Genomic DNA, 25,605 nt, shown 5'->3' on the forward strand with positions numbered 1-25,605 from the left:
CTCGAACTCACGGACCGCGAGATCATGACCTGAGCCAAAGTCGGACGCTTAACCGACTGAGCCACCCAGGCGCCCCGATTTTAATTTCTAAGATAGGTATCACCTACACATAATCTCAATACATATATAGCAAATAAAATATTACAAAATCAAGATCTTTGATTTCTATGACCTACTTGCAAATCTGTTCAAAATACTTCTATTAAATGGCAGATATGAAACTATATTAAAAATATAGATAAGCAAGTTTCATTTAAGTTTCCCAAATTCTTATAGTCAGGTATTTTGCTCTCTGCTATGGCACACAACAGCATTTTTCCTAAGCAATCAAAAGCAAGCTGGAAGATTCTTTGTTCATTAATTGTAAATAATGTATCCAATAAAAGTAGAAAAATGCTGAAAAGTGATATATGTATTTTAATATGATTATTACTTTAAAACCATAAAACTTTACTTTAATAAAGGCAGTAATCTTTACTTTAGTAAAGGCAGTTTACTTCAACTGGGATTGGACAATAAATACATCATGATGATGACCTTGAGGCAATCAGCACATACTTATAAAATGATGGTTTGACCTTATATCTTATTTTCTTTTAATTTTTAATTTTTTTTTAATGTTTATCTATTTTGAGACAGAGACACAGAGTGCGAGTGGGGGAGGGGCAGAGAGAGAGGAAGATACAGAATCCGAAGCGGGCTCCAGGCTCTGAGCCATCAGCACAGAGCCCAGCACAGAGCTCAAACTCATGAGCTGTGAGATCATGACCTAAGCCAAAGTCGAACGCTCAACCGACCGAGCCACCCAGCTGCCCCTGAACTTATATCTTATTTTTAATTCATCAGCCTCATGTGGTTTCATGTGGGTATCTAGAAAAACTTCCCATAAGATTCGACAATCTTTCAATGGAAAATTGCTTAAAGATAACATTCCTTTATCAACTTACCACATATCAGTACACAATTTATTAAGTGTGTATTATGTGCCAGGCACTATGCTAAGTACTGCAGATATAAAAATGATTAACACTTGAGCCCTAGATAAGAGTACCCCTGAGGGGCACCTGGATGGCTGAGCCGATTAAGCCTCCGACTTCAGCTCAGGTCATGATCTCACAGTTCATGACTTCGAGTCCTGTATCAGGCTCTGTGCTGACAGCTCAGAGCCTGGAGCCTGCTTCGGATTTGTCTCCCTCTCTCTCTGCCCTCCTCCACTCACACTTTCCCTCTCTCTCTCTCTCTCTCTCTCTGTCTCTCTCTCTTAGAAATAAAGAAACATTAAGAAAAAAAAACTAAAAAAAAAGTGAGAGCATGGAAGAGACAGTAAAATAAACCACACAAAATATTGTTAAGAAACAAAGTTTTCAAAAGGTGTTGTGAGGGGCCCCTGAGTGCCTCAATAGGTTAAGCGTCAGACTTCAGCTCAGGTCATGATCTCACGGTTCATGAGTTTGAGCCCCACGTCGGGCTCTGGGCTGACAGCTCAGAGCCTGGAGCCCACTTCAGATTCTGTGTCTCTCTCTCTCTCTGCCCCTCCGCTGCTTGCACTCTGTTTCTTGCATTGTCTCAAAAATAAGCATTAAAAGGTGTTGTGAACAAAGAAGAGGAACATATAATCCAAACTAGGGAGGAGAGGATGGTTACAGAAGCCTTCTTGGAGGCTTACTGATAAATAAGTCTACTGCCTGGCTTTCAGCATGGCCTACTGATTAAGAGAATTGATTCAAATCCTAGTACCATCTGTTCCTAGTTGTGGGAGTATGGACAAGTTACTTCATTATTCCAAGCTGGTTTCCTTGTTTATAGGATGGATACAATAGTATTTACCTCATAGTGCTGGTAAGAGGACCAAATAAGATAATGAGCAGAAAGCACAGTGGCTGCCATAAAATATGCTAGTATTCTGATTGTTTTAACGGTGATCTCTTTCTCTCTCTCACACACACACCCCTCACCTAGCAAACAAGCTGGTGGTTTCTGGATTTCCTGGCCAATGTATGTATGTCCTATATACCTCTAAAAGAAAAACTTGTTTCATCCCACCTAGCCTGCCCCCCTGCCCCATTTTCAGTTATCAGACAGGCTTCCTGATCCCATGAAAAGTCTCCCTGACTTTCTTTAGTCATGCCTGTGCCATGTCCACTCTTTGAATGTGAGCCTGACCACTGAGAAATGTCTTGAGAAGACCGTAACTCTCCTGTCATCCTTCTCTGTCTCCATATCCTCCCAGAGACAGATCTCTTGCCCTTCACCCTCACACTACTCTCTGAAGATTTGGTGATTTTTGGTGATTTTTCAAGAGTTCACTTACCAAAGTTTTGGTGATTTTTCAAGAGTTCACTTAATTGGCTTTGTCCTCTTAACTATTGGCCACTGCTGTCTCCAAGCCAGCAACCAACACTTCATTTCATTTAGAGTGATCACTGCAGAGACAGAAAAAAATAATGTGATTAGAATACAAAATCATTGAAGTTCATGACAATGAGAGAAAGGCTTGTGCTAGAAACAATAAGAGAATGACCATTTGTTCTTCTCACCTTATCCTTTTTAGGATCATGACTCTATTTGACAATCATTCCCCTGCCATTGGCCACTTATTTATCAAGCAACTCTTTCTAAAAGGTTCTTCTCTCCTTCCTCTTCATTTGCAGAAAAGCCTAAGGGGAGAGGTCAGGCTAAGTTCAGTATCTTCTTATACGTTTATCTTTCTAGAGCTTCTACCAAGTTTCACCAAAACAGATTGAAATAATATCAAAAGACAAAAATAAATGAAAAATTAGAGTTAAAAGGCTTCTCCCATTCAAGGGGCCCATTGGCAGAAATAAAGTATTCCTTATCTGTAAGAGTGTAAAAGATGATTTGGACATTAAAATTAGTAGGTAAAATTCAATCTACTCTAGCTTCCTAATTTTGTCTTTAACCCGTATGTTACAAAATTATTTTGACTTTACTAAAACATTACTCCCACTTTCTAAAGACAAAGATACACTATATTATTTCAACTTGTAAATTACTCACTTATTTTTTTTTTTTTATTTGAGAGAGAGAGAGAGCATGAGAGCAGGAGCAGAGGAGAGGTTCAGAGAGAGAGAATCCCAAGCAGGCTCCACGCTAAGCATGGAGCTTCACACAGGGCTCAATCCAACTACCCTGGGATCATGACCTGAGCCACCCAGGTGCCCCAATTTGTAGATTATTCATGATTTAATTCTGCTCCTCACTTCAGACGCTTTGTGCATCTTCACAACAGCATGTGTACCCCATATCCACAAAACTCTTCAAAGAGTTTTGAAGAGTTATGTGTTTCAAAGAGATATATGTTTCAAAGTCTAAAATATTAAAGCATTAAGGTCCTACCAGATTCTCCACAGCAAAATAATTGGAAATTCATACACTCTACAAAAACCAATTATCAACTGACTATATCAATTACATATCAATTTTATATCAATTTGGGGCAGAAAATTTCAGTTGCCTCAAGTTTCCACTGAAATGCATTGACTTAAGTAGCTTATTCATAAACTAAAAGAAAAATGTTCATGTTACAAAAACAAAAAGTATAAAACCAATTCCTGATTAAGCCACATGTGAATTTACTAAGTCACAGATTAAATGTGTGATTTCAAAGCTTAGCTATCATGTAACTTGTTCCCTGACTCTGAAACAAAAGATCATTTGAAACACTTAGAGTTCTGGATGCAGCAAACTTTTAAACTGCCTTTCCTCCTTACAGCATTTCTCAACAAACTCTTCCTCCATCATGGCTACTTCTTCAATGGGATAACAAGTAAAATTCCTCAACAACAGAAAAAATAGTAACAGGAAAACTAAGCTGATTCAAATGAATGAGAAGAAATAATTCTTTTTACAGTTTTTAAGTATGATAACATAATAATAAACAACAATAAAACTAACCTTACATAACAGACCCTTGGAAAATGCTTCCATTCAACAGTATTGAAAAAATAGTGACAGTCAATAATAAGTTTCGGGTTTTAAAAATCAACAATAATAAGGATCCTCTTCATCAACAGAAAAAAAATGTAGATGACTGGAAAGGCAATATTCTCTAAGTGAGATATCGAATATGAAATTCCATTTAGCAAAATATGAATTTCAGGTAAAAAAAAAACTGAGAACTTGTTGCATTCACTTATACTTTCCACTAAAACTCAGTAATCATCAGAAAATGTTAGCTATTATAATTAGATTTTGTTTACATTCATTACATAAAGTTGTGCCAGGTCAAAAGTCATAAAATAGTTCAAAAAAGAAACTTAGCATTTCTGATTCTCCCCATAGGCCCGATGCCACTCAAGCCTACATGAATAAACTTTACCAAGTCATCTAATTTAGCAGGACCTAAGTGTTACAAATTCATTCAAGAGATTTTCCCTTGGAGCCACTAATCAAATCTGTTGTCAGAGAATTTTAATTGATATGAATCATTGTCTTTACTTCACCAGCAATGCAATAATGCTTATTATTAATAATTCTTTATTAGTTGTATATCTAGATGGAAATGTAACAAAATGTTAACAGTGGTATATCTGGGTGGATAGAATTATGGATGACTTTACTGTAAATTAAAAAATCAAGGGGTACCTGGGTGGCTCAGTTGGTTAAGCACTGGATTCCTGATTTTGGTTCAGGTCAAGGTCTCATGGCTAGTGAGATAGAGCCCTGAGTTAGGCTTTGTGCTGATAGTGCAGAGCCTGCATAGCACAGAGCCTGCTTGGGGTTCTCTCTCTCTTCCTGTGCCCCTACCCAGCTCATGCTCGCTCTCTCTCTTTCCCTTTCTCTCTCTAAATAAATAAAATAACCTTTAAAAAAAAAAACATACTTTAAAAAAAAAAGACATCAAAAATAAAAGATCAACTGGTGTTCACATAACACATACTACATCTTAATGAGGAGGGAGAACACAAATAGAAATTTGGAACTGAAATTTATGATGAAATTCAGAATACATTTGAATGTCTATTAAGTATGAAGAACATAAATACACCATCTAATTCACTATCAAATATAAAAAAACTCACTTATTTTGCTAATAACATAGCAAATCTTGCCTCCAGTCTTTGCGCCAAAGTCATTGTATTTTGAGGATGTTAAAGAGTTAAGTCAGAGTCACAAAATCCTGAAATATGAAATTGAAACAAAAAGAAAACAAAAACCAAACACCCTTAGTTCTACACTACGTAAGACAATCAAGTGTTAGTTGAAATAAGGATTAAACATGGATTTCATTTTTTTTTTTTTTTTTTTAAGAATAGGTCTGGCTCCTGGTGTGGTTTTTCTTACAATCATACATGAAAACTTTCTGTTGAGATGGCTTGGTGTTTTTTTAATAATATTGAGCACTATGACATATTATGTAAAAATCTCCAGACTTGGCAGTAATTTTTACTTACCACATGAATACAAAATATCTTGATAGTGATCATCATTTGTCAGTTTTAGATAGAGTTCTTGAGCTTGAGTTTAATCCTTTGTACAGTAAGGTGGAACAGCCATCGAATTTAAAATCCAAGGAACAAATACCATAAAGAGGGATTTCTACTTAAGCTCTGAAGAAGTTGTAAAAAGGGAAGGGGGAGCTAGTTATTCTGCCTACTTGGAATTTTATTCAGTTGTGCCCAACTGAATCTAGTAGAGGGGTTAGAAGAAGGGAAAGGAGTTAACAGCAGTGAGATGTTGTTCTGGGCACAGAAAACAGCATGCAACTGCACACTGGCAACAGCGAGACAGGCTAACAAAGGGGACAGAAGATGCACTTGACAGGAGTATAGAGAGTCAGCAGAGGAGTAGGAGGAGAAGGCATACGAGACGTAGACTGGAGTGCAGTAGGAAAGAGCCTTAGTGGTAAAGATGAATAGCTTAAACTTAATGCAAAATACAATAAGGGCCCAGTAAGACAAGTCCAGAAGACCAAGAAAACACCTAAAGTACAACATTTCAAGTTATCTCAAAGGCAGAGTTTTAGACAAGGAGTTTTGAAAAGGGGAGGTTACAAAAGCCACAAGAGAAAACATTTAGTCCAAAATTTAGTCGAAGTGGTTTTTTTCCTTTTAGACACAAAAACAAAGGGACATCTGGCTGGCTCAGTTGGAAGAGCATGAGACTCTTGATCTCTGGTTGTGAGTTTGAGCCCCATACTGGATGTAGATATTACTCACATAAATAAATTTTTAAAAAACTGAAAACACAAACAGGAATTTAAAGGTGCCAGGGTTGTTTGTTTGTTGTTTGTTTGTTTCTGGTGTTTCCAGAGTTTGAACAAATAGGAGGAAGTAAACAAAATGAAGCAAGTAAACTCAAGTTTAGACACTTAAATAGTTACATGACCAAATCCAAATCAAAGAAAGGTGATAGTTAGGATAAATGAGCAGAATCTTAAGTAAAAGTGACAGGGGATAAGAATTTCCTGGCAACTTGTCATTTAGTTTAAGAGGTGTTTAGGAAGTGTTTATGAAGACACAGAGAGAAAATAAAGAGAAAGAGCAAAGTAAGTAATAAAGACAGTAATTTACAATATCCTAAAAGCTTCTAAGAGAAGGAATAATGCCCTATAGCCCCATGAATGAATCATTTAATGTGGTAAAACAATTTTCCAAACTACAAGTAAATCTCTTAGGGTTCTTTCTGATTAAATGCAATTCTAGTTCATTTAAAAAACTGATTCTTATTTTTTCAGATAGAAGTTATATTACGACAAGAAAATTTTTACTTAAACTTCTGAACAATTTAGCCATTGTTCACGAGCCCTGAGGTGTTTAAAACAAATTTAGTAATGAAGGTCTCATTGTGTACTGCACTTTTAAATCCATTTCTTGCCCAATGTCATTTGAATGCTTCACAAGTATCATTTGACCCTAAAGCTGAGAAGCTGACATTTTAGCAAATTCACCATTTTACCACTAGGTGGCAAAAAAACCCAAGTAGTATCTGTTACCAAAGCTAGTACAAAATTCCAACTACTTGAACAACCAGAATGAATTTCCACCAGGTGTCAACCAAGAGGGGAAAAAAAAAAGAAAAAAGGCTGTTTCCCACTCAGATACACAAATTCAGTTTTAAGCATAGCCATCTAAACTTTATTAGAGATAAAAGGCCTGCCCATTAACTCTCCAAATAATTTGCATATTTATATATAATGCTGAAGCCAAGATAACTACCTTGTCAACTAAAATCCAACGAAATTGTTTCTTCCCCAAAAAGCAAGAAAACAGTAAACCAATGAGAGCGGTCAAAAATCTTCCAGTGTATTTAATTATGAATATATAGTTCCAGATTCCTATTTTTCCATCTACATTTCTCTTAGAAGCAGCTCTGTTGATTGCAAAAATCTAGAAAAGTTTATGCTGTTATGCCTTGAATCCCAGTGTGAGTTTATGAAAACATTGCCATTTGTTACCAAAATGTTCACAATATAAATTTACTTGTCTTTGATTAAGAGGATTACAATGTTGAACAGTCTAAGACCGTTGGACTTATAAAAATTAATATTAGAACTTTACAAAATTAAGCTCTATTTATATACCACATCATGCTTTTTAAAAACCATCTTACAGGCTTCACTAATTTCTAACAAAGATTTTCGATTCTGTTGTGAACATGAGGTCAGTTAAAACACTATGTCATGTTGCCTCTTATAAAGTGGTACTTTTTAAGGCCAAACTCTATTTTTAATCCTCTGGACACAGGAGTTGTAATCATGTCATACCCTGCAAATCTAGCTGTAGGTGGTGTCTTTAAAAAGCCTCTTTTCTTCCTTCTAGGAAGTGGTCAGGCCTTTTCCCCCCTGGCGTCATCATGCAAACAACTTGGTTGCTTTTCGTTTCTATCTAATTAAGAGATGGAAGAAAAAGCAGTCGAGGAGTAAGCAAAACCTATTGATTAAAAAAAGAAGAAGAAGAAAAAAAAAAAAAACTATTGATCATAGTTGCCTCTCTTTCTTGCTCCTTCTGGTCTTCTCTCGTAAGGTTCCTTTGGCCTCGACTGAGCTCCCTTCCACTCTGCCTACAACGCACTGGTCTTTTAAATAATCCAAGCCAAGAATGCTCTTGTCTACGAACATTGTTTCTTGTCTAGTTTTTATTACGTTTTCTTTTGAAATTCGTTAGATTATGCTCGGCAACCAGCCGCTTGCCCAACCGGTTTCTCCCCTTCCCCCATCTTTCTTCACACATCACTTTTTCCTCCTTCCATCCAAGTAGTGGGCAAAACCCTGCAGCGCCGGTAACGCTCGCTTCGGTCTGGTCACTCAGCAGTTTATCCCTACTTGGTTTTGCAAACATCTCCCCACCCGGCGCTTGTCCCCCAGTGCCCCACTCTTTCATTATCTATTAGAGTGTGCTCGGTAAGGGGCTCCAGATAGCACGTCGAGGGTTTACGGTAGCCTGCCTACCAATAGGAGCCCACAATGAAGAGAAGTCAGGTTCAGCCTCCCGACAGCCCGTGTCTTCTTCCCTTAGCTGTACACCTACTGTACCCGCGAGCAAGCGAGGGAGCGAGCCGGGCGCGGGAGGGGACGCGCAGGGAGGGCGGACAGCAGCCGCGGCGTGCGCATGCGCACTGGGGTTGTTTTTCACAAAGCTGCTCTTAAAGTGAGCTGGCAGCCTCCAGCCGCCCGTCTTTGTAAGGAGACCACTGAGACTAGCAGAATCGTGGAGCAGCAGCCTCTGTGCTGCCCTGACTTTTTAAGAAATCTCAATGAACTATTTGTAAAGAATCACTGATCTTGCCTGCAAGCTTTTTGCACGGCAAAGACATCGATCAGTGTTAGGTGAAGATCACATTTTATATGTGATCTTGACTTTTTTTGTCTTACATTATATTTTTATAGATTTTGTTATAAACATGGTGCTGGGAAAGGTGAAGAGTTTGACAATAAGCTTTGACTGTCTTAATGACAGCAATGTCCCTGTGTATTCTAGTGGGGATACAGTCTCAGGAAGGGTGAATTTAGAAGTTACTGGGGAAATCAGAGTAAAATCTCTTAAAATTCATGCAAGAGGACATGCGAAAGTACGCTGGACCGAGTCAAGAAACGCCGGCTCCAATACTGCCTATACACAGAATTACACTGAAGAAGTAGAATATTTCAACCATAAAGACATCTTAATTGGACACGAAAGAGGTAAGTTTTTATATTATACAGAAATCATTAGACCTTGATTTTCTTTGAAAAGTACCTTTTCAATTTTCCTGAATTCGTGTTAATTCTACTCCTGGCATAACACATAGCAGTTTGATAAAGATTAGCAAAGTTGGAAGATTGGGATTCTCCTTGACATTCATCGTGTGTTAAGCCGTAATGCATGCAGGCATCTGCAAAGTGACTGCAAACTGCACTTATTCAACTACCTCTGTCTATACCCGGCTTGGTCTGTGCCATACGCACTTGGAATACATTTCTATCTTACTTGTAAATTCTACTTAAATCTCATTCAGTAATTTTACTAATAAGTTTTCAAATGAATTGCTAAAATCTGCAGTCCAATATTCGATTTTTTTCCCTTGTACTCTGCAACCTTAGATCTTAAAAAACTAAGCTTCAGTGAAGAAATGGAGTAACATTTTTAAGTGGGTAAATAGGTGGTTTTCATTTTTAGTATTGACACGCAAAATATTTTAAAGAATTGATCGTTGTTCTTTGATAAAGGATTTCTGTGGCTTATTTTGACATATGGCATCAACACCCCACGTGTTTTTTCCCTATTCTTTCCAGATCCTTTATAAATTTACATCAAGCATTCTCTATTTTAAAGGATAGTGTCTATCATGATGATAGGTTTCAAATCAGTTTTAGAAGCCATTTCGGGTCAGTAATTTTCTTTTCCGAGTATGATGCCTAACTTTGGAACGTGCATTCAATGAAACCTGTGCCAGTCAAATGGAATTGAAAAGTATTCGGCACATTGGATTTGATTTTTGGTTAGAAAAGGAAGATGAAGGGTTGTCAAGGGGAGAAGGGGTCCTAAGATTTCCAATCTATTGTTTAAGTGGTTACATTGTGGAAATATAGGAGACTCTAAGCTTGTTTTTCTAAGTTTCCACCCTTTGTTAGAAGCGGTTCAATCCTGTTTCGGACCAGTTCTGGGGGGTGGTGAGGAGGGGCGCTTGTTCTGCTCTCAGCAGATTGGTTACACGCGTCAGGTGGTGGCGATGACTTAATTCCTAGCCGAAGAAGAATATAATGTTAAAACTGGTTATGTAATTTTATGCTTCTCCTTTTTCATGCAGTATTTAGTTCAAATGTTGAGGATTTTCAAAAAGTACAGGACATCTTTACCTTTTTTAATATTAAAAAGTATACATCCCTGAGGAAGTGCTAATTGAACTAAGGCAAGTGTCGAAATGAAGGATGCTTGGGAGTTACAGCATTTAACTCTTTTTTTTTAATAGATTAAGATGAAATCAGTTCTTTGGTTGGGTTTTCACGGTTACACATAGGTCATTTGTATTCTGAAATAATTTCTAGTTAATCCTTCTGAGCAGTAAAACTGATGTTAAATGTAAATGCCTAATGACAGCTTTGGTATTTGTTGAGAAGCAGGCACACGAGTTTGTGTTTGAACCTTTCTGGACATTGCAGCTTTTTATCAAACGGTTAAGAAACAAAGGTTTTTAAGGAGCTGAGGTTTGCAGTGGGATAAAAGTAGAATAACGACTTATGGGGGCAAACGCAGTTTGATTAGTTACTCGATGATTTCACGGTAAAGAAAATTATGTACCCCGTACCCCAACGAGATGCCCCTCAACCCCTGCAAGGCGCGGACGAGCTCTTAGCTGGAATAGTTTCAATGACTTAAAAGTGGGACCTCTCAAACTAGCCTGGTAACTGAGACCCCGCCCCGGGCGACCGGCGATAGGCGGAGCCGCGTTTGTTAGCCTGTTGCTAAGGCGATGCCAGGCTCTGATTGGATTGGGCGCGGGCGGGTGGGGAGAGTGGGCTCGCGCCGGTTGGGGCGAGGCTTGGAACCGGCGTGCGCCGGTAAAGGTCCCTCTAGAGTGGCCGCCCCCGCCCGTACTCGCATCCCTCCCCGAGGTTGTGGAGGCGCCGTGGTTCATGTCACGGAATGTTGTCGCCCCTCACCTCGGCTTGCTTGGGGACCCCAAAGAAAACGATCTTGGGTTTCAGCAGAGTAGAGGGGGAGAAGCTCCTGCTGGCCTTACAGGTGCCGAACGGCCCTGGGCGTAACTTCAGCTGACAATTCTATTCTGAAGGAACTTGGGTAGGCAGGGTTAGGACCCCATTTTCCTGTTCTCGGCTGGAAGATGTCAGCTGGCTTCTGTAAACGCTCATTCCCTGAGCTGAAACAAAGCGTGTTGTGTGGACCTATGCAGTCCCCAGACCGGCTACCTTGATTTGACCTGAGGGACTGACCGTAAAGGCTGGCCAGGAGGAGAGGGAAAAGTGCCACTGACAACGAAAGCTGGGGTCGGGACCTTGGCGAGTATTCCCTGGCCCCTCCCCATTGTTTCCCAGGGACTATGCAGCCCTGCCCACCCCCCCACCCCGCCCCAGTTTCCCTCACCGCAACTGTAAAGGTGTCAGGGTGGCCCGAGCCAGATCGAACCGGTCACCGGCTGGGGCGTGTAAAGCGGAAGCGCCGCGGTGCGGTCGCCCCGCCCCCAGTCCAGCAGGGTAGGCTGCGCGAACGCGAGCGCGAGCGCCGCGCGACGTATGCCGTATGTATAGCGGGTCGCGCGGGCGGCGGCGGCGCGCGGGCGGGCCGGCTGGGATCTGCTCGCGCCGGTTTAGGCCGGTCCTCTCCTGCTCCGGTCTAGTTCTTGATTGACAGCCCGGCACTTGTTTACCACGGCGCGGCCGCCGCAGCTCGCCTCAATGAGACTGCTGAGCTGGCACAAAAAGGGAGAGAGAAGGGAAGAAAAGGAGAGGGAGGCAAACTTTGGGCGCCTTCGAGGGGAGCGAGTGTACATGGCCCCCAACTCACCAGCCAATTTTCAGTGCTGAAATTCTTTCAGAGGATTTGCACAGGGGACGAGGAAAATAGTACTGAGATATGAGGGAATCATCGTGGGTTTTGAATAAAACTATCCACATATAGACGCGCTTTTTTCCTTTTCTCCCTTTGATGTAAGGGAAACATCACGTTTTTTGTGTACCTTCGATACTTTTTGGTGAGGGAAAGTTAAATGATTTTACCAATCCCGTCTCCTCTCGTGGTAAATGATGGTGTCTACACTAAAAAGTACGTTAATAATAAGACATTTATGTAATTATAATATTTAGAAGGCTAAGAAAAGTCATTTTAAGAATCCAGAATCCCCGCCCGTATTTTCATTAAGTATATTTATTATGGAGAAATTTTTAAAATAAGCTCTTTGGCCGAAAGAAATTGGTTATAAAATGAAAGGTCATTCATCTGGAAATTGGAAACAACCTAATTGGAGTTCATTTTTCAAGGATGTAGAACATGTTTCCCCGTAAGCAGGCAACCTTTAAAAGATCTTAAAGCTATTTAAGGGTTTTTTTAATATACGTATGCAAATTTTTAGCTGTTGCTAGGACAAACTGAGTGTGGTCATCATTTTAGGGTCAATAAAGAATTTTTATTTTTAGCTTTGAAACTGACATTAAAATCACTGTTCCGTTTTTCTTTTTAACGTCAACATTTGACAAAGTTTTCTAATGGTTTTAGAATTATTCATTTAATCTGTATCAAAACTGACAGACTTGAAAGGTTTACCCAGTTTTTATTACATGTCTCATAATAAGCTTAAACCATTGGAGACCAAGATAACATGTTAGTGTGAAATTTGAGCTCTTCCTCTTTTTGTTGAGCATGTACTATATTGGATGCAGATCCTGTAGAGTTGGCTCATATACCATTAAAATACTTGCCTTTGGGGTAGAAGTGTTAATTATCCCCATCTTACAGATGAGGCAACTGAAGTCTCAGGATTTGTATTTCACCCAGGGGAAGTAACCAAAGTAAGAATTGGCATTAAGACCTCTCAGACTACAAAGCTTGTGGCCTTAATTATTATAGGAGTATCTTTAAAGTTATGCCACTATGAGGAGTGTGTAAAGGTTTAACGTCAAGCTTCTTTTTCCTTTTTCTGTTTGTTTTAAGATGATGATAATTCTGAAGAAGGCTTCAACACTATTCATTCAGGAAGGCATGAATATGCATTCAGCTTCGAGCTTCCACAGACGTAAGTATTATAACAGGCATTCTTCATAAACCTCCATTCTTTTAAAATTATTCTAAATTTAAATATTTTTAGTTTAAAAAAAAAACCCTTTTCATTATTGAATGTTGCTAGAGGAAAACAATACACTGAAAGAAGTAGCTACTTTTTAATCTAGCCTGGCAAAATTATAGAAAGCAAAGCTCAATTCTTAGTACTTTGTCTCAAGATCTGTGAGGTTTTTAAAACTTGAATAGTATTTCACCTAACGTGAGTGAATTAGAAGATTCTGCTCAAATAGTAAGCATTTTATAAGTACTTTATTTATCATCAATTGGTATTAGCAGAAACATAGAACATATCAAGTCTTTTCTGCTAATGCTAACCAACAGCAGTAAATTAAAAAGATAAAAATAATTAGGAATAGATTAACTTTAGAAGTGATGTTCTTTAGATACGGATTCAGCTTCTGTGCAAAGAGCTAATTGAAAAGGTCCCAAAAGAGATACCATATGATCTGAACTTAAAAGGAAACACCCATCATGTACCTAAATATAAGGCTTGGAATATAGTATGGAAGAAGAAAAGAAAGTGGTTTATTTTTAACATAAAAATAGATCGTTAAAAAAAAAAAAATACTCCCCTCAATTTTTTAATATCTTTGATAATTCTAGTACTTGAGTTAATGCGAATAGTTCATAAATGGTATTTTTCAGAATATTCTATTTCCTCCATGCCCTAATCTACTTTTTAAGAGACATACTGCAAGTGTGAATATAATGCTAATACTGGGCCTGAATATTTTTCAGGGTGAAGGTAATTTAATATTTATATGTTTTTTAAAAATCTGTAAACCAAGGTCATTTAACTTTTTTTAATGTTTATTTATTTATTTTGAGAGAAAAAGAGGGAGAGCGAATCCAAAGCAGGCTCTGCACTGTCAGCTCAGAGCCGGACATCCCACAAACCGTGAGGTCTCGACCTGATCCAAAATCAAGAGTCAGATGTTTGACTGAGCCACCCAGGCACCCCAAACCAAGGTCATTGAAAATAAAGTCTGGAAGACTAACTAACATAAATACTGCATTTTATTTTTCTGTGCTATACACATTAATACAGGAGTCTAAAATACAAAAATATCTGTAAAAACAACACTACTTCTCACGCTAATCTAAGTTAGCACTTTACCTTATACATAACTGAACCCTGGGCATTTTTCTAAGGAAATTATGAAAGAAGAAAAAAAAAAAAAACTAAGCCTACCGAAATAAAACCTTCCACAATTAATAAAATTTGGGAGAATTGAAAAACACTTCTGATTTTCTTGACACAGATTAACAGAAATGTTTCTTTTTCTTTTTAAACCTATAAAGTTAGAAAACCTGGCCAAAAAGAGTTAGAATATGAGTAAACTAGGAAATGGGAAACCAGCTTTTTAGAGTTTCAGTAGACCTATAAAATGCAAATTTTTTTAAATTATAACAAATGGCCTATGCCTTTTCTAGACCTTCTTAATTAGTTACTACAAAAAGAGATTTCTAGCCAGTGGGTAGAATTTCTTAATAGAAATACTTAAACCATTCTTAACTTCATTTTTAGATTAAACTTTTGATATTTCAAGAATTGTTCATTTCCAAACTTGCATAATTTTGCCACCAGCATTAAAAGTAGCTTCTTCTTAGTTTAAAGGGATTGTATTCTTCTGGCTTTTTTAAGCAAAATTACTATAATATTAACTGTTAGCTATTGTCATTTGGAAAACAGAAGATTTTTTTTCCCCCAATGACTTATCCCTTTGGAAATTAAAAAAATTCTATGTTTGATACCTCATTGATAATAAACAGTGCCCTGTAGTAACACTTCTATATGCTGACCTGCTGTATAATTATTAAAAAGAGGTATAAAATTAATATATTGAACTTTATATTCTGCACAGACCACTTGCTACCTCATTCGAAGGCCGACATGGCAGTGTGCGCTATTGGGTGAAAGCCGAATTGCACAGGCCTTGGCTTCTACCAGTAAAATTAAAGAAGGAATTTACAGTCTTTGAGCATATAGATATCAACACTCCTTCATTACTGGTAAGAATTGACTGAATTCTTCATTCTTGTTTTCAGCATATAAATATTAAAGAATAATCACCTAAACTATGCAATACGTATAAATTTTAAATTGTGATTTATTTTAAAATTCATAACTATTTATTTTTTAATATTTATTTTAAAAATACAGTCAAGAGCACACAAATTAGCGAAAAGTATGCTCATATTTTCTGACATTGTAATAACTTCAGCATATGGTATGAAATAACTCTTACTCAAAAGATAACAATAACAAAAAATAGATCTGTTCCTTGGATAATTCTAGCAGGAGAGGAACAGTAGTATCAGTTATTATTATAAGACCATATCACTTACCATGAAAAGATCATAATCTAAAATTCGCATTGCATTCTTCCAACATAGGGATAGTTGTCAAATGTTGGGGAGATTTTGTCACTTTGATGAAAAAACAATTCCATTTTAAAAGCAATTCTTTTTAATTGCATTTTTCCACAAGATTCAAATTTGACTTTAAAAACTTTATTTGGTTTAAACAAATGATAACATCTTCAAGCAAATAACATTAAAAATGAGAGTTTTCCTTTTTTCACATAATTGATTGTTACATTCTTAAAGAAAGATGTTAACATTTGGGATTATAACCAAACTGCTTTCTAAGCTGCCTTTTTTTTTTTAAAGGCAGTTCATGTGGAAAGGGTTTTTTTGTTTGTTTGGATGGTTAGTTTTTAATTACTGTATATATAAAACTATGTTTATGGAATGTGATGTTAAACCTTGTACCCCTTTTTTTAATTGAATGGAAATTTATATATAAACAAAAATAATTGTATAATTCAGGAGCCATCAGTTAGGTTTTTTTTGAAGTACATTTGGATACACTTAGGAAAAAAGCAACACTGCTTTTAATTCTCCAAGAATTTGGGATTTTTATATTAAAACATTGTTACTGTCCCAATTTCATGCATTGATCTTTTTCTCCAAATTTATTTCTTACAGTCACCCCAAGCAGGCACAAAAGAAAAGACTCTCTGTTGCTGGTTCTGTACCTCAGGCCCAATATCCTTAAGTGCCAAAATCGAAAGGAAGGGCTATACCCCAGGTACGTATGAGATGGCTTCCCAAGGAAAACAATCCTTCATTTAGCTTTTATATATAAATTTATGGAATGTCTCTAAATGCAAACATAATACAGTATTCTTTGGTAAAGTAACTCAGTTTTCTTTCATAAATTGGAATGTAGTGTCCATTTTTAAATAGCTACTGTAAATGAGTAGTTCTTTTTCATAATTCTAAATTACTTCCTGCTTTTGGGACAGTTTTTTGTCCATGTAGTCCATGTAGAGCAATGAACTTACATTTTAAGTTCTTAAGAATCTACATTTTTGGGTTTGTTTTACCTTTTTCTGCTTTTTTAACAGTAGATACATATTTTTTTTTCTCTAGGTGAATCAATTCAGATATTTGCTGAGATTGAAAACTGCTCTTCCCGAATGGTAGTGCCAAAGGCAGCCATTTACCAAACACAGGCCTTCTATGCCAAAGGGAAAATGAAGGAAGTAAAACAGCTTGTGGCTAACTTACGTGGGGAATCCTTATCATCTGGAAAGACAGATACCTGGAATGGAAAGTTGCTGAAAATTCCACCAGTTTCTCCCTCTATCCTCGACTGTAGCATAATTCGTGTGGAATATTCACTAATGGTATGTATAGAGTTAAGGGTTTGTTGTTGTTATTTAGTATTAAAGTCATGAGGATATTATTTTGTCTTATATCCAGGATTTGATTTTTATATTCCATATATGATATATAAAAATATATGTAAATACTGAATTTGGTTTATAATTAATCGTTTACCTCACGTGTAAACGTACTATACAGTATTATACGTAACTAGAGAAATTTTTCTTGTATGTTTTACGTATATATAACTAAGAAATAAAGTAAATGAAGGCTTCAACATTAAAATTGGGTTATTAGTTTTTAAAAAAGAAATAATACTTGGAATTCTAAACGTAACATCTTTTTTCAATGTTTAGGTATATGTGGATATTCCTGGAGCTATGGATTTATTTCTTAATTTGCCACTTGTCATTGGTACCATTCCTCTACATCCATTTGGTAGCAGAACCTCAAGTGTAAGCAGTCAGTGTAGCATGAATATGAACTGGCTTGGTTTATCCCTACCTGAAAGACCTGAAGGTAATTTGATAATGCATGTTTAAGCTTAATCTCTTAATATTTTCAAGAACATAATTTTGCTTCTAATATTTTATAGATACACTTTTGTCTATACCTGCAGACAGTACATGTGTCCCTAATGTTAGATTTAAAACTTGGGGCACCTGGGTGGCTCAGTTGGTTGAGCGTCTGACTTCAGCTCAGGTCATGATCTCACAGTTTGTGAGTTCGAGCCCCAAGTCGAGCTCTGTGCTGACAGCTCAGAGCCTGGAGCCTGCTTCAGATTCTGTGTCTCCCTCTCTCTCTGCCCCTCCCCTGCTCACGCTCTGCCTCTCTCTGTCTCTCAATAATAAATAAACGTTAAAAAAAAACTTTAAAAAAAATTAAAAAAAAATAAAAAAAAAATAAAACCTATATCCCTGTAGTTTTGATCACAAAACAAAAAGTTATATTTTTTATCTTGACATTCTTTTTTAATATCTATTATTCTGTGTATTTTGACATGCATAAGAACATGCTGTTCGAATTGCGTGTATCTTTTTCCTTCAGCACCACCCAGCTATGCAGAAGTGGTAACAGAGGAACAAAGGCGGAACAATCTTGCACCAGTGAGTGCTTGTGATGACTTTGAGAGAGCGCTTCAAGGACCACTGTTTGCTTATATCCAGGAGTTTCGGTTCTTGCCTCCACCTCTTTATTCAGAGGTAAGCACTAGCTCCTCAAGTATGAAATAGGCTAGCTCTCCTGGGAAATACTATTGTAGACTTTTTTAAAAACGTAGTTCAGTTTTGATTAGCATCATATTAGAAAAATAATTTAAAACAACAGGATTAAGCATTAAATTATGGTTGTCCAGATTTAAATAAGTTTCATTCTTAACTTTAATAAGTAGGACTCATTGGGGAAACAGGGATAGTATCCAGTCTCATGCTCACAGAATGTCAGTTAAAGGAATAATTCATTTTTTTAAGCTTATTTATATTTATTTTGAGAGAGAGAGAGAGAGCAAGCACATGCGGGGAAGGGGTAGAAAGAGAGCTTTACAGAGAATCCCAAGCAGGTTCTGCACTGTCAGCGCAGAGCCTGATACGGGGCTTGAACTCACAAACCATGACATCATGACCTGAGCCAAAATCAAGAGTCAGATGCTCAACAGACTGAGTCAACCAGGCACCCCAGGACTAATTCATATTTTAAGCATCAATAGAAGTGGCATTTTGCAACCATAAATTAATTCAGTAGCTTTAATTCATCTTACTCATCAGCCTTTTCCAGTTTAATTCTTGCATATTTTAACAGTCATAGGGGAAAAGAACATGTGCAAAAACATGTTAGACAAACATTTCTATTCATCTCCCATTGATGACCACCAAGCATGTAGGTGAATAAAACATGGCCCTTACTTGAGAGAAGCTCACAGACTAGTGAGAAGAACAAATTTAGAGATGAAATATTCCATAATAGTATGATAGGAATGCATGCAGTTCATTTGAGAACAGTTCATTAGGACTTGGGAATCAGGAAAGGCTTCCCTGAGAAGGTAATTATTAAGTCAGATCTTCAAAATAAGTAGTCCTCAAAAAGTAATATAGTCCAGGCAGGAAAAACAGCATGTGGAAGGCAAGGAGGCAGGGTAGAAAGCCGGGAATTTCGGGATACTTCAGAATATATCTTAATATATGTTTGAACAGGGGCGCCTGGGTGGCTTCGCTGACTTGGCTCAGGTCATGGTCTCACAGTTTGTGAGTTCAGGCCCCTTGTTGGGCTCTGTGCTGACAGCTCAGCGCCTGGAGCCTGCTTCAGATTCTGTGTCTCCCTCTCTCTCTGCCCCTCCCTTGCTCGTGCTCTGTCTCTGTCTCTCAAAAATAAATACACATTAAAAAAATTTTTTAAAAATACATATATGTTTGAAGGGCTTTAAAGTTGCCCTTGATACCAGCATAATACCAAATAGTTTTGTAAATCACTGGAATCAACCTAATCCTTTTGGTTATCATAGTTTAGCAATTTTACTACGTATTATTACTCTCAAATAAGACATAATGGGATTGTTTCACTCTGCAAGAAATTGCTCCTTTTCTCCCTTAACATCATTGCCAGAAGAGTGTGTTTTCCTTTGAATGTGGTTAATAGGAGATCCACTTTACTCATTGAAATGTAGAATATTTAGAATTTGTTTTTGTAAATTCTTATGGTTTTCTATCCTAATATTCTATTTCATAAAATTTCCCTTACAATGTGAAAAATGTTCTCCCACTTACAGATTTTATTACATTTTTACACTGATGTTTCTGTCTTAAGTCAGTCACTACTGATTTGATCTGAGGCCTTCTGGCTGTACAACAGGCATTTTAAAAGAATGACAATCTAAGCAATTTGTAGTAAAATTCTACTTCCTTCTTTTAAAGTGAACTAAGATAATTGAGGGAATTTAAAAACTTTTAAAACCCTAAATTGTTTCAAAGTGTGATTTAATAAATAGCCGCATGGGGGGAGGAGTTCTAGATTGTATTACAGTGATTTTTTTTGTCTCTTTTAAGTCATTAAAAGGTAGATGCTTTTTTTCCTCTAAAAATGTGTTTTACCTAAAGTTTCTGAGGCACTTTGGACTGTGCCACATTTAAATACAAGTAAAAATGGGTGTTGCCCAAACGATGTCTCACAAAAAGGAACGTATTAAAGGCAGCTATTTGCCTTCCTATGTCAATTCTCTTTCTAGCTGAGAAACAGCTGAAATATACTCACGTTGCTTAAATGTATGTGCATATGAAAGTCACTGTAGAAATGGAGAAGGTGGGAAGACTGTAGAGCATTTTGGGTTCAGCATTATTTCTTGATACACACTGTTTTTCTAGGCCCTCTGGGGTTTTACACAACTGCACTCTTCTCAAAGCCTAGAAAAGAGAGGAGTTGACTTTTTTGTAAAAGGATAAAAGGGATACTTCATAAAAGGAGATCATTGCTATGAAGATGTTTTCCATTGTGTATTTGAGTCTTCGTTCCTACTAAGTGTGGAGTAAAACAGCATTCTCTGATAAAATTTCACCATTACCTTTTGGAAAAGAGAACTATTTGGGCATACCTTTATAAATTTTATTATTAACCTAGTAATTAAATCTAAGACACTTTATAGATAATACTAGTATCCTTTCTTCCCTTAAATGCTGCGTAGGTTCTTTCTGATTAAATTCCTCAGTGGTACTCAAAATGTTAGTCATTAGCTGCATTTTTACTAGACCTTATCAAATAACTATTTTTTTTTCACTTTTCTTTTTAGATTGATCCAAATCCTGATCAGTCAGCAGATGATAGACCATCCTGCCCCTCTCGTTGAAGGAACTGTGTTAGATCAACTTGATGTGGGTTCTGAACTGTATCTCTTCCCAGCTGAGGACAGAGAAGTATCTTGGAGACACGTTTTCAGAGGAAGTGGAATTGCTTTTGCCCAGAAAAATGGCAGATACATGAAACAACCAGTGATCATGCTTTAGAAGCCTACAGCAACATTCTGGGACTGCTCCAACATGCTTGAAGATCTAAGCTTTTCTCCTTTAAAACAGGCACATATTAAGAGCAGTCTTCTTAGCCTATGGTCATACGTGTCAAGACACCACGTTGTAAAGAGGGATGATTTCCTTCTTTTGATTTGAAAATTTGCACATGCTCAATGCTTACATTGTGCAGTTCCGATGTCACTACAGCTTTTTTTTTTTCCATTTATGCCAGACTCTTGATACTCTTTAAAAACTTGTTTGTGGTCAGCACAACAAGGAACAAAAGAAAGCTTTGAAAAAACTTTAACATGAAAAAAACGCACTGACTTTTTTTTTAATTTAATATAGCCTGGACTTTACCTGCGTATGCACATGCTCAGAAATGTCCTACTAGGCTGACCATGTATCACCTCTTCAGCTTGGATCCTATTGTGGATTTATTTACAAACATCAAATGCCTTCAAGCCAATCCTTCTTGCTGTATGTTTTGCAGCCTACTGTAGTAGATACGCAACAGATATGTGGGAAAAGAGATAAGAGGAGGAAGCTAATAAGAGACTTTGTCAAGATTGTATACCTTCTTGGTTTCTTTTAAGAATTTGTTGCCTTTCTACTATTACAGCAAAGCAGCATTTTGTTACTGACTGCCTAAAATCACTTAATCTCAGGTGAACGCATCACTTGCCAAACTGTTGGAATGCTATTTGTGTTTTGTTGCACTGTTGAGTTATTTTTTTGTTTTGTTTGTTTGGTTGGCTTTTTGGAGAGGGAAATTTGGAAAAGGGACATACACAAAAGTGATAACCCACCCACATTCCCTTTTTATCATTACATATAAGAAGAAACTAGCAGAGCTAAGAATGGAGTAAAGAAAGGCAGTATGGCAGGCACCAGCAAAGAGTTAAGGGCTTGTTGCTCTTAAAAATGATTGTTATTTTTATTATTTTAAGAGTATGAAAATTTTCCAGTCACTGGAAAGGAGGAGAAAGTGCATTTATTTTTGTACGGAGTTACTTAATTACCTCCAAAACACCTATGTTGGAAATCATTTTTGCTGGTGCAAAGTGTTTTAATGAGCAGGAATATGTACACACACACATACACACATACACATTAGAGAGTTCAATTTATATATTTCGTGTCCTGCTCAAGCTTCTCAGAGCTTGAAAACCCAAGTTTATTCTAAAAGTATATAACTTCAGAATTACAAGTATACTAGAATATGTGCTGGGATGATAACTGTTTTATATTTTTGTGGGGTTTTTTTTAATGAAAGTATTTTTTCCATTACCTAAAGAACATTTTGCTAAAAATGAGAAACAACTCACTTTGAGTATATATAGATAAGAGCAACCACATCAGTAAATTATAGTTTATATTAAAGATAATTTACAGTTGGCTCATAACAAATATACCAGCATTCATGATGACACTTAAAAACTGCATTTTCCAAGGTACCAAGTTTACCGATCGTCTTACTTTGGAAGGAATTCAGCTCTGATGTTTTTAATGAAAATCAGCATCTCTGATATTGCAACATACGTGTGAAATGGGTGTTACATCTATCCTGCCGTTTAACCCCACAGTTAATAAAGTGGCTGAAAATAATAGTAACTCTGGCTTGGTGCTTGACCTGGTTAAATACTGTCTTAAAGCTTCATACAAAACAAATAGGCTTTTCCATAAGTGGCCTTTAAGAAAACATGGAAGACAATTCATGTTTGAAAAATGCTGACAGGGTGAAGAAAGCCCAGCGTAAAAATGAATCGCGTTTTAGGTGATTCAGTAAAGGGTTTGGGCTCCCGTAGCAAACTAATACTAGATAATAAGGAAATGGGGGTGAAATATTTTTTTATTGTTGTTAAATCATTTTGTGAATGTCCCCCTCAAAAGAAGCTAATGGAATATTTGGCATAAAGGGCATTTGGTGGTTTTATTTTTGTTTGGGGGGGGGTGTCTGAAAATCCCTTTTCTTTTTTCTCTTATGTCTGACTAGGGAACAATTGTTGATATGCATAGCATTGGAATACTTATCATCATATACTCTTATAAATAACACATGAAACAAGAATGACCAATATTCTAATAATTGGCACTAGGTCACAAAATAAAATGTGATTAAATTTTGAATCTATAAAACTTTATCAAATAAAGTTTTATTTTCCCCATTGAAAGTTATTTCTTTACTTATTTAGAGGCATTACTTTACTCTTTTCTAAATATTGGTCAATTCCTGACATAAGATGTGAGGTTCACAGTTGTATTCCAGTATTCAAGACAGATTCCTGATTTTCCAATTAGGAAAAGTAAAATCCAAAATGTTAGCAAAACAAAGTGCAATATTAAATGTTTGCTTTATAGATTATATTCTATGGCTGTTTGTAATTTCCCCTTTTTTTCCCCCTGTTTTATTTGGTGCTGAATATGTCCTTGTAGGCTCTGTTTTAAGAAAACAATATGTGGGAAATGACTTAATTTTTCCTATTGCTCTTCCTTGTGGAAAATAAAGTGTTTTGTTTTTTTCTTTTTTGTAAAATTGTTTGGAGATTTATTTCAGTCTTAATCATGTTAGTAATTCGTCATACTTGCAAACATTAAGACTACAATTAAACCCTGTTTTAAGCCATGCTAGGTAAGAATAGTTTCTAGATATCAAAGAAAATCACTGAAGACTTACAGGAATTTTTAATACTACTTATCAGTGTTTGCCTTAATAATTCACCAAGTTACAGATTTTTTTTTTTTTTATGAAACATAAGTTGGTTAAATAATTTCAAGTCCTCTATATGAACCAAACTTAACCAGGTAGTTTCACTTTGAGGTACCAATTCCCTCTTGCTGTGAAGTATCTAAGTTTCTAGTACTTCAAGAGCACTTACATTTAAAAGGTGTATTAACTAACCTTACAAAAATATTTTTCATGAATTTTAAAATAACAGTATTTTTCTTAATGTGAATTTTAGTGATTCATAACATCATAGGTACTTTGGGGATCACATTTAGAAAAAAAACTTAAGTATTTATACATTTACAGATTAGCTATCAAGTTGTATATGATTGCCGCATATTCTCAAACATATATACACATAAAAAGTGTTTTACAAAGAAGCGTTTAGACATTATACATTTAAAATCAATTTTATGGAAATAAGAGCAAGGAGCACCTAGGTGACTCAGTCAGCTAAGTATCTTACTCTTGATTTCAGCTCAGGTCATGATCTCATGGTTCATGGGATCAAGCCCCAAGTCAGGCTCTGCACTGACAATGCCAAGCCTGCTTGGGATCCTCTCCCTCTTTCTGCCCCTCTGCGCGCGCTCTCTCTCTCTCTCTCTCTCTCTCTCTCTCTCTCTCTCCTCTCAAAATAAATGAACATTAAAAAAAAAAAAAAAACCCAATCTACACAATGTCTAGACAATAACGAATAATTATGACTGAGGAGAGAGGAATAATAGCATGAAAAAGAGAGTTCTATGTTTTGCTTTCTATAACTTTAGATGTAGCCTTGAACAGGATGTGTGAATTTTGATGTCTTCATCCACAAAGTAGAAAGTAGCTATCCAAAGTCCACTTCATCATTGAAGGCACAAGGTTGTAATATATTTTTAGGTAAAGAAATAATGCTCTAAGTCCATTACAACATTGGAAGTTAACCATGTTGCTTCTAAATTTGCATTAGAATACTTTGAGGCTGAGTTAAGTACATGTCTCAAGTTATATACAATTAATTGACTGTTACTTGGCTTTGCTTTTGCATTGTCATCTATACTTAACCAAACCCTATCACTAATTAGGATTTACTGAATGACAAGCTCAGTATATTTATCAGGATTTTTTTACTGTAACAGGAAGAAACTCAGACTAGCTTAAGTGAAAAAACAAACAAACTGTATTAACCAGTAATTCCAAGGATGAACTATATATATTAAGCACATTTGGATCCAAAAATCCAAATAATGCTGTGGAGACACACTCTTGTCTCTCATCTCTGTTAACTTACCCTTTTTCATATTTGCCTTATTCTTTCATTTCAGATGGGCCAGGAAAGATGACCCCAGCTTCTATAGCTCCTGGAAGAAAAGCCATCTGGACTCTCCAAATCACTTGTTAAGGGCGATTCTGATTGGCCAATATCTGGGTCATGTCTCATGCCACATAGAATGGGTTTCCCAATAAAAAGAAATATGTTTCCAGAAGAAAGGAGAAAAGAGGTTACTATATATTCTTGCTATTTCAAGTGTTGTCCAAACCAGCAGCAATGGCGTCACCTGGGAGTGCATTAGAAAAGCAGAATATCAAGGTCTACCCCAGAATACTGACCCAAAATTCCTGTTTACATGGTTCTCAGGTAATCTGTAAGTACAGTAAAATTTAAGAAGCTGTGTAGCGCACCAAAGAGACAAAGACAAAACAGGCAACTTTGTTTTCAGGAGTCCCAAGCTGTAACTGAGTTGAGGATTTGGAGTACTTGATAAGTGAAAAATAATTGTGGCATTTTAAATCTCAAAGCCTGTTTATGGCTTGATATTTTTGAGATATAACTTTTTAACTATAATAATTGGTGGCAATTACACCTTCAGAATTCCTATATCAACAACAGTATTTCTCACAACATCCATATCTGAATGATGAAATATTTTGCCTTTTTATGTCTTGATTTCAAAATCAATAGGAGATACATTTTTCAATACATGAGAGAAAAACT

At 36.7% G+C, this 25,605-nt stretch overlaps 1 protein-coding gene and 1 long non-coding RNA gene across 6 annotated transcripts in view; one reads left to right on the forward strand and one right to left on the reverse strand.

Moving 5' to 3' along the window:
- The window catches only part of LOC109274862 (uncharacterized), a 54,901-nt gene extending 46,380 nt beyond the window's left edge, over nucleotides 1-8,521 (reverse strand). For both annotated transcript variants that reach the window (XR_002083867.2, XR_002083864.2), the window contains exons 1-3: nucleotides 8,411-8,521; nucleotides 2,538-2,657; nucleotides 2,312-2,423 (exon numbers count right to left, since the gene is read on the reverse strand). This is a non-coding gene — a long non-coding RNA (uncharacterized LOC109274862). The remainder of the gene's footprint in view (nucleotides 1-2,311; nucleotides 2,424-2,537; nucleotides 2,658-8,410) is intronic.
- A 123-nt stretch (nucleotides 8,522-8,644) lies between these two features.
- On the forward strand, nucleotides 8,645-23,438 carry ARRDC3 (arrestin domain containing 3). 4 transcript variants are annotated; one of them, XM_019462790.2, is made up of 8 exons: nucleotides 8,648-9,142; nucleotides 13,107-13,188; nucleotides 15,101-15,248; nucleotides 16,227-16,329; nucleotides 16,674-16,930; nucleotides 17,267-17,429; nucleotides 17,958-18,112; nucleotides 20,686-23,438. In XM_019462790.2, the coding sequence occupies exons 1-8, from the start codon at nucleotides 8,863-8,865 to the stop codon at nucleotides 20,740-20,742; spliced, it is 1,245 nt and encodes a 414-aa protein (XP_019318335.1). In that variant the 5' UTR covers nucleotides 8,648-8,862; the 3' UTR covers nucleotides 20,743-23,438. The 4 variants fall into 4 exon arrangements, with proteins under 4 accessions (XP_019318336.1, XP_019318335.1, XP_019318338.1 ...); XM_019462791.2 differs by lacking the exon at nucleotides 20,686-23,438 and having other exon boundaries at nucleotides 8,645-9,142; nucleotides 17,920-18,099; XM_019462793.2 differs by lacking the exon at nucleotides 15,101-15,248 and having other exon boundaries at nucleotides 9,119-9,142.
- Nucleotides 23,439-25,605: the final 2,167 nt, after the last annotated feature.

This window comes from Panthera pardus, unplaced genomic scaffold, assembly GCF_024362965.1.
Source record: "Panthera pardus isolate Hobbes unplaced genomic scaffold, ASM2436296v1 HiC_scaffold_2, whole genome shotgun sequence".
Classification (NCBI taxonomy): Eukaryota; Metazoa; Chordata; class Mammalia; order Carnivora; family Felidae; genus Panthera; species Panthera pardus.

Excerpts from the sequence above, each read along its gene's own strand:
- ARRDC3 (XM_019462790.2), top strand. The coding sequence starts at position 8,863 with ATGGTGCTGGGAAAGGTGAAGAGTTTGACAATAAGCTTTGACTGTCTT. Across the intron at positions 16,931-17,266 it reads GTGTGGAATATTCACTAATG|GTATATGTGGATATTCCTGG; the intron begins GTATGTATAGAG and ends TTCAATGTTTAG. Across the intron at positions 18,113-20,685 it reads CTCCACCTCTTTATTCAGAG|ATTGATCCAAATCCTGATCA; the intron begins GTAAGCACTAGC and ends TTTTCTTTTTAG.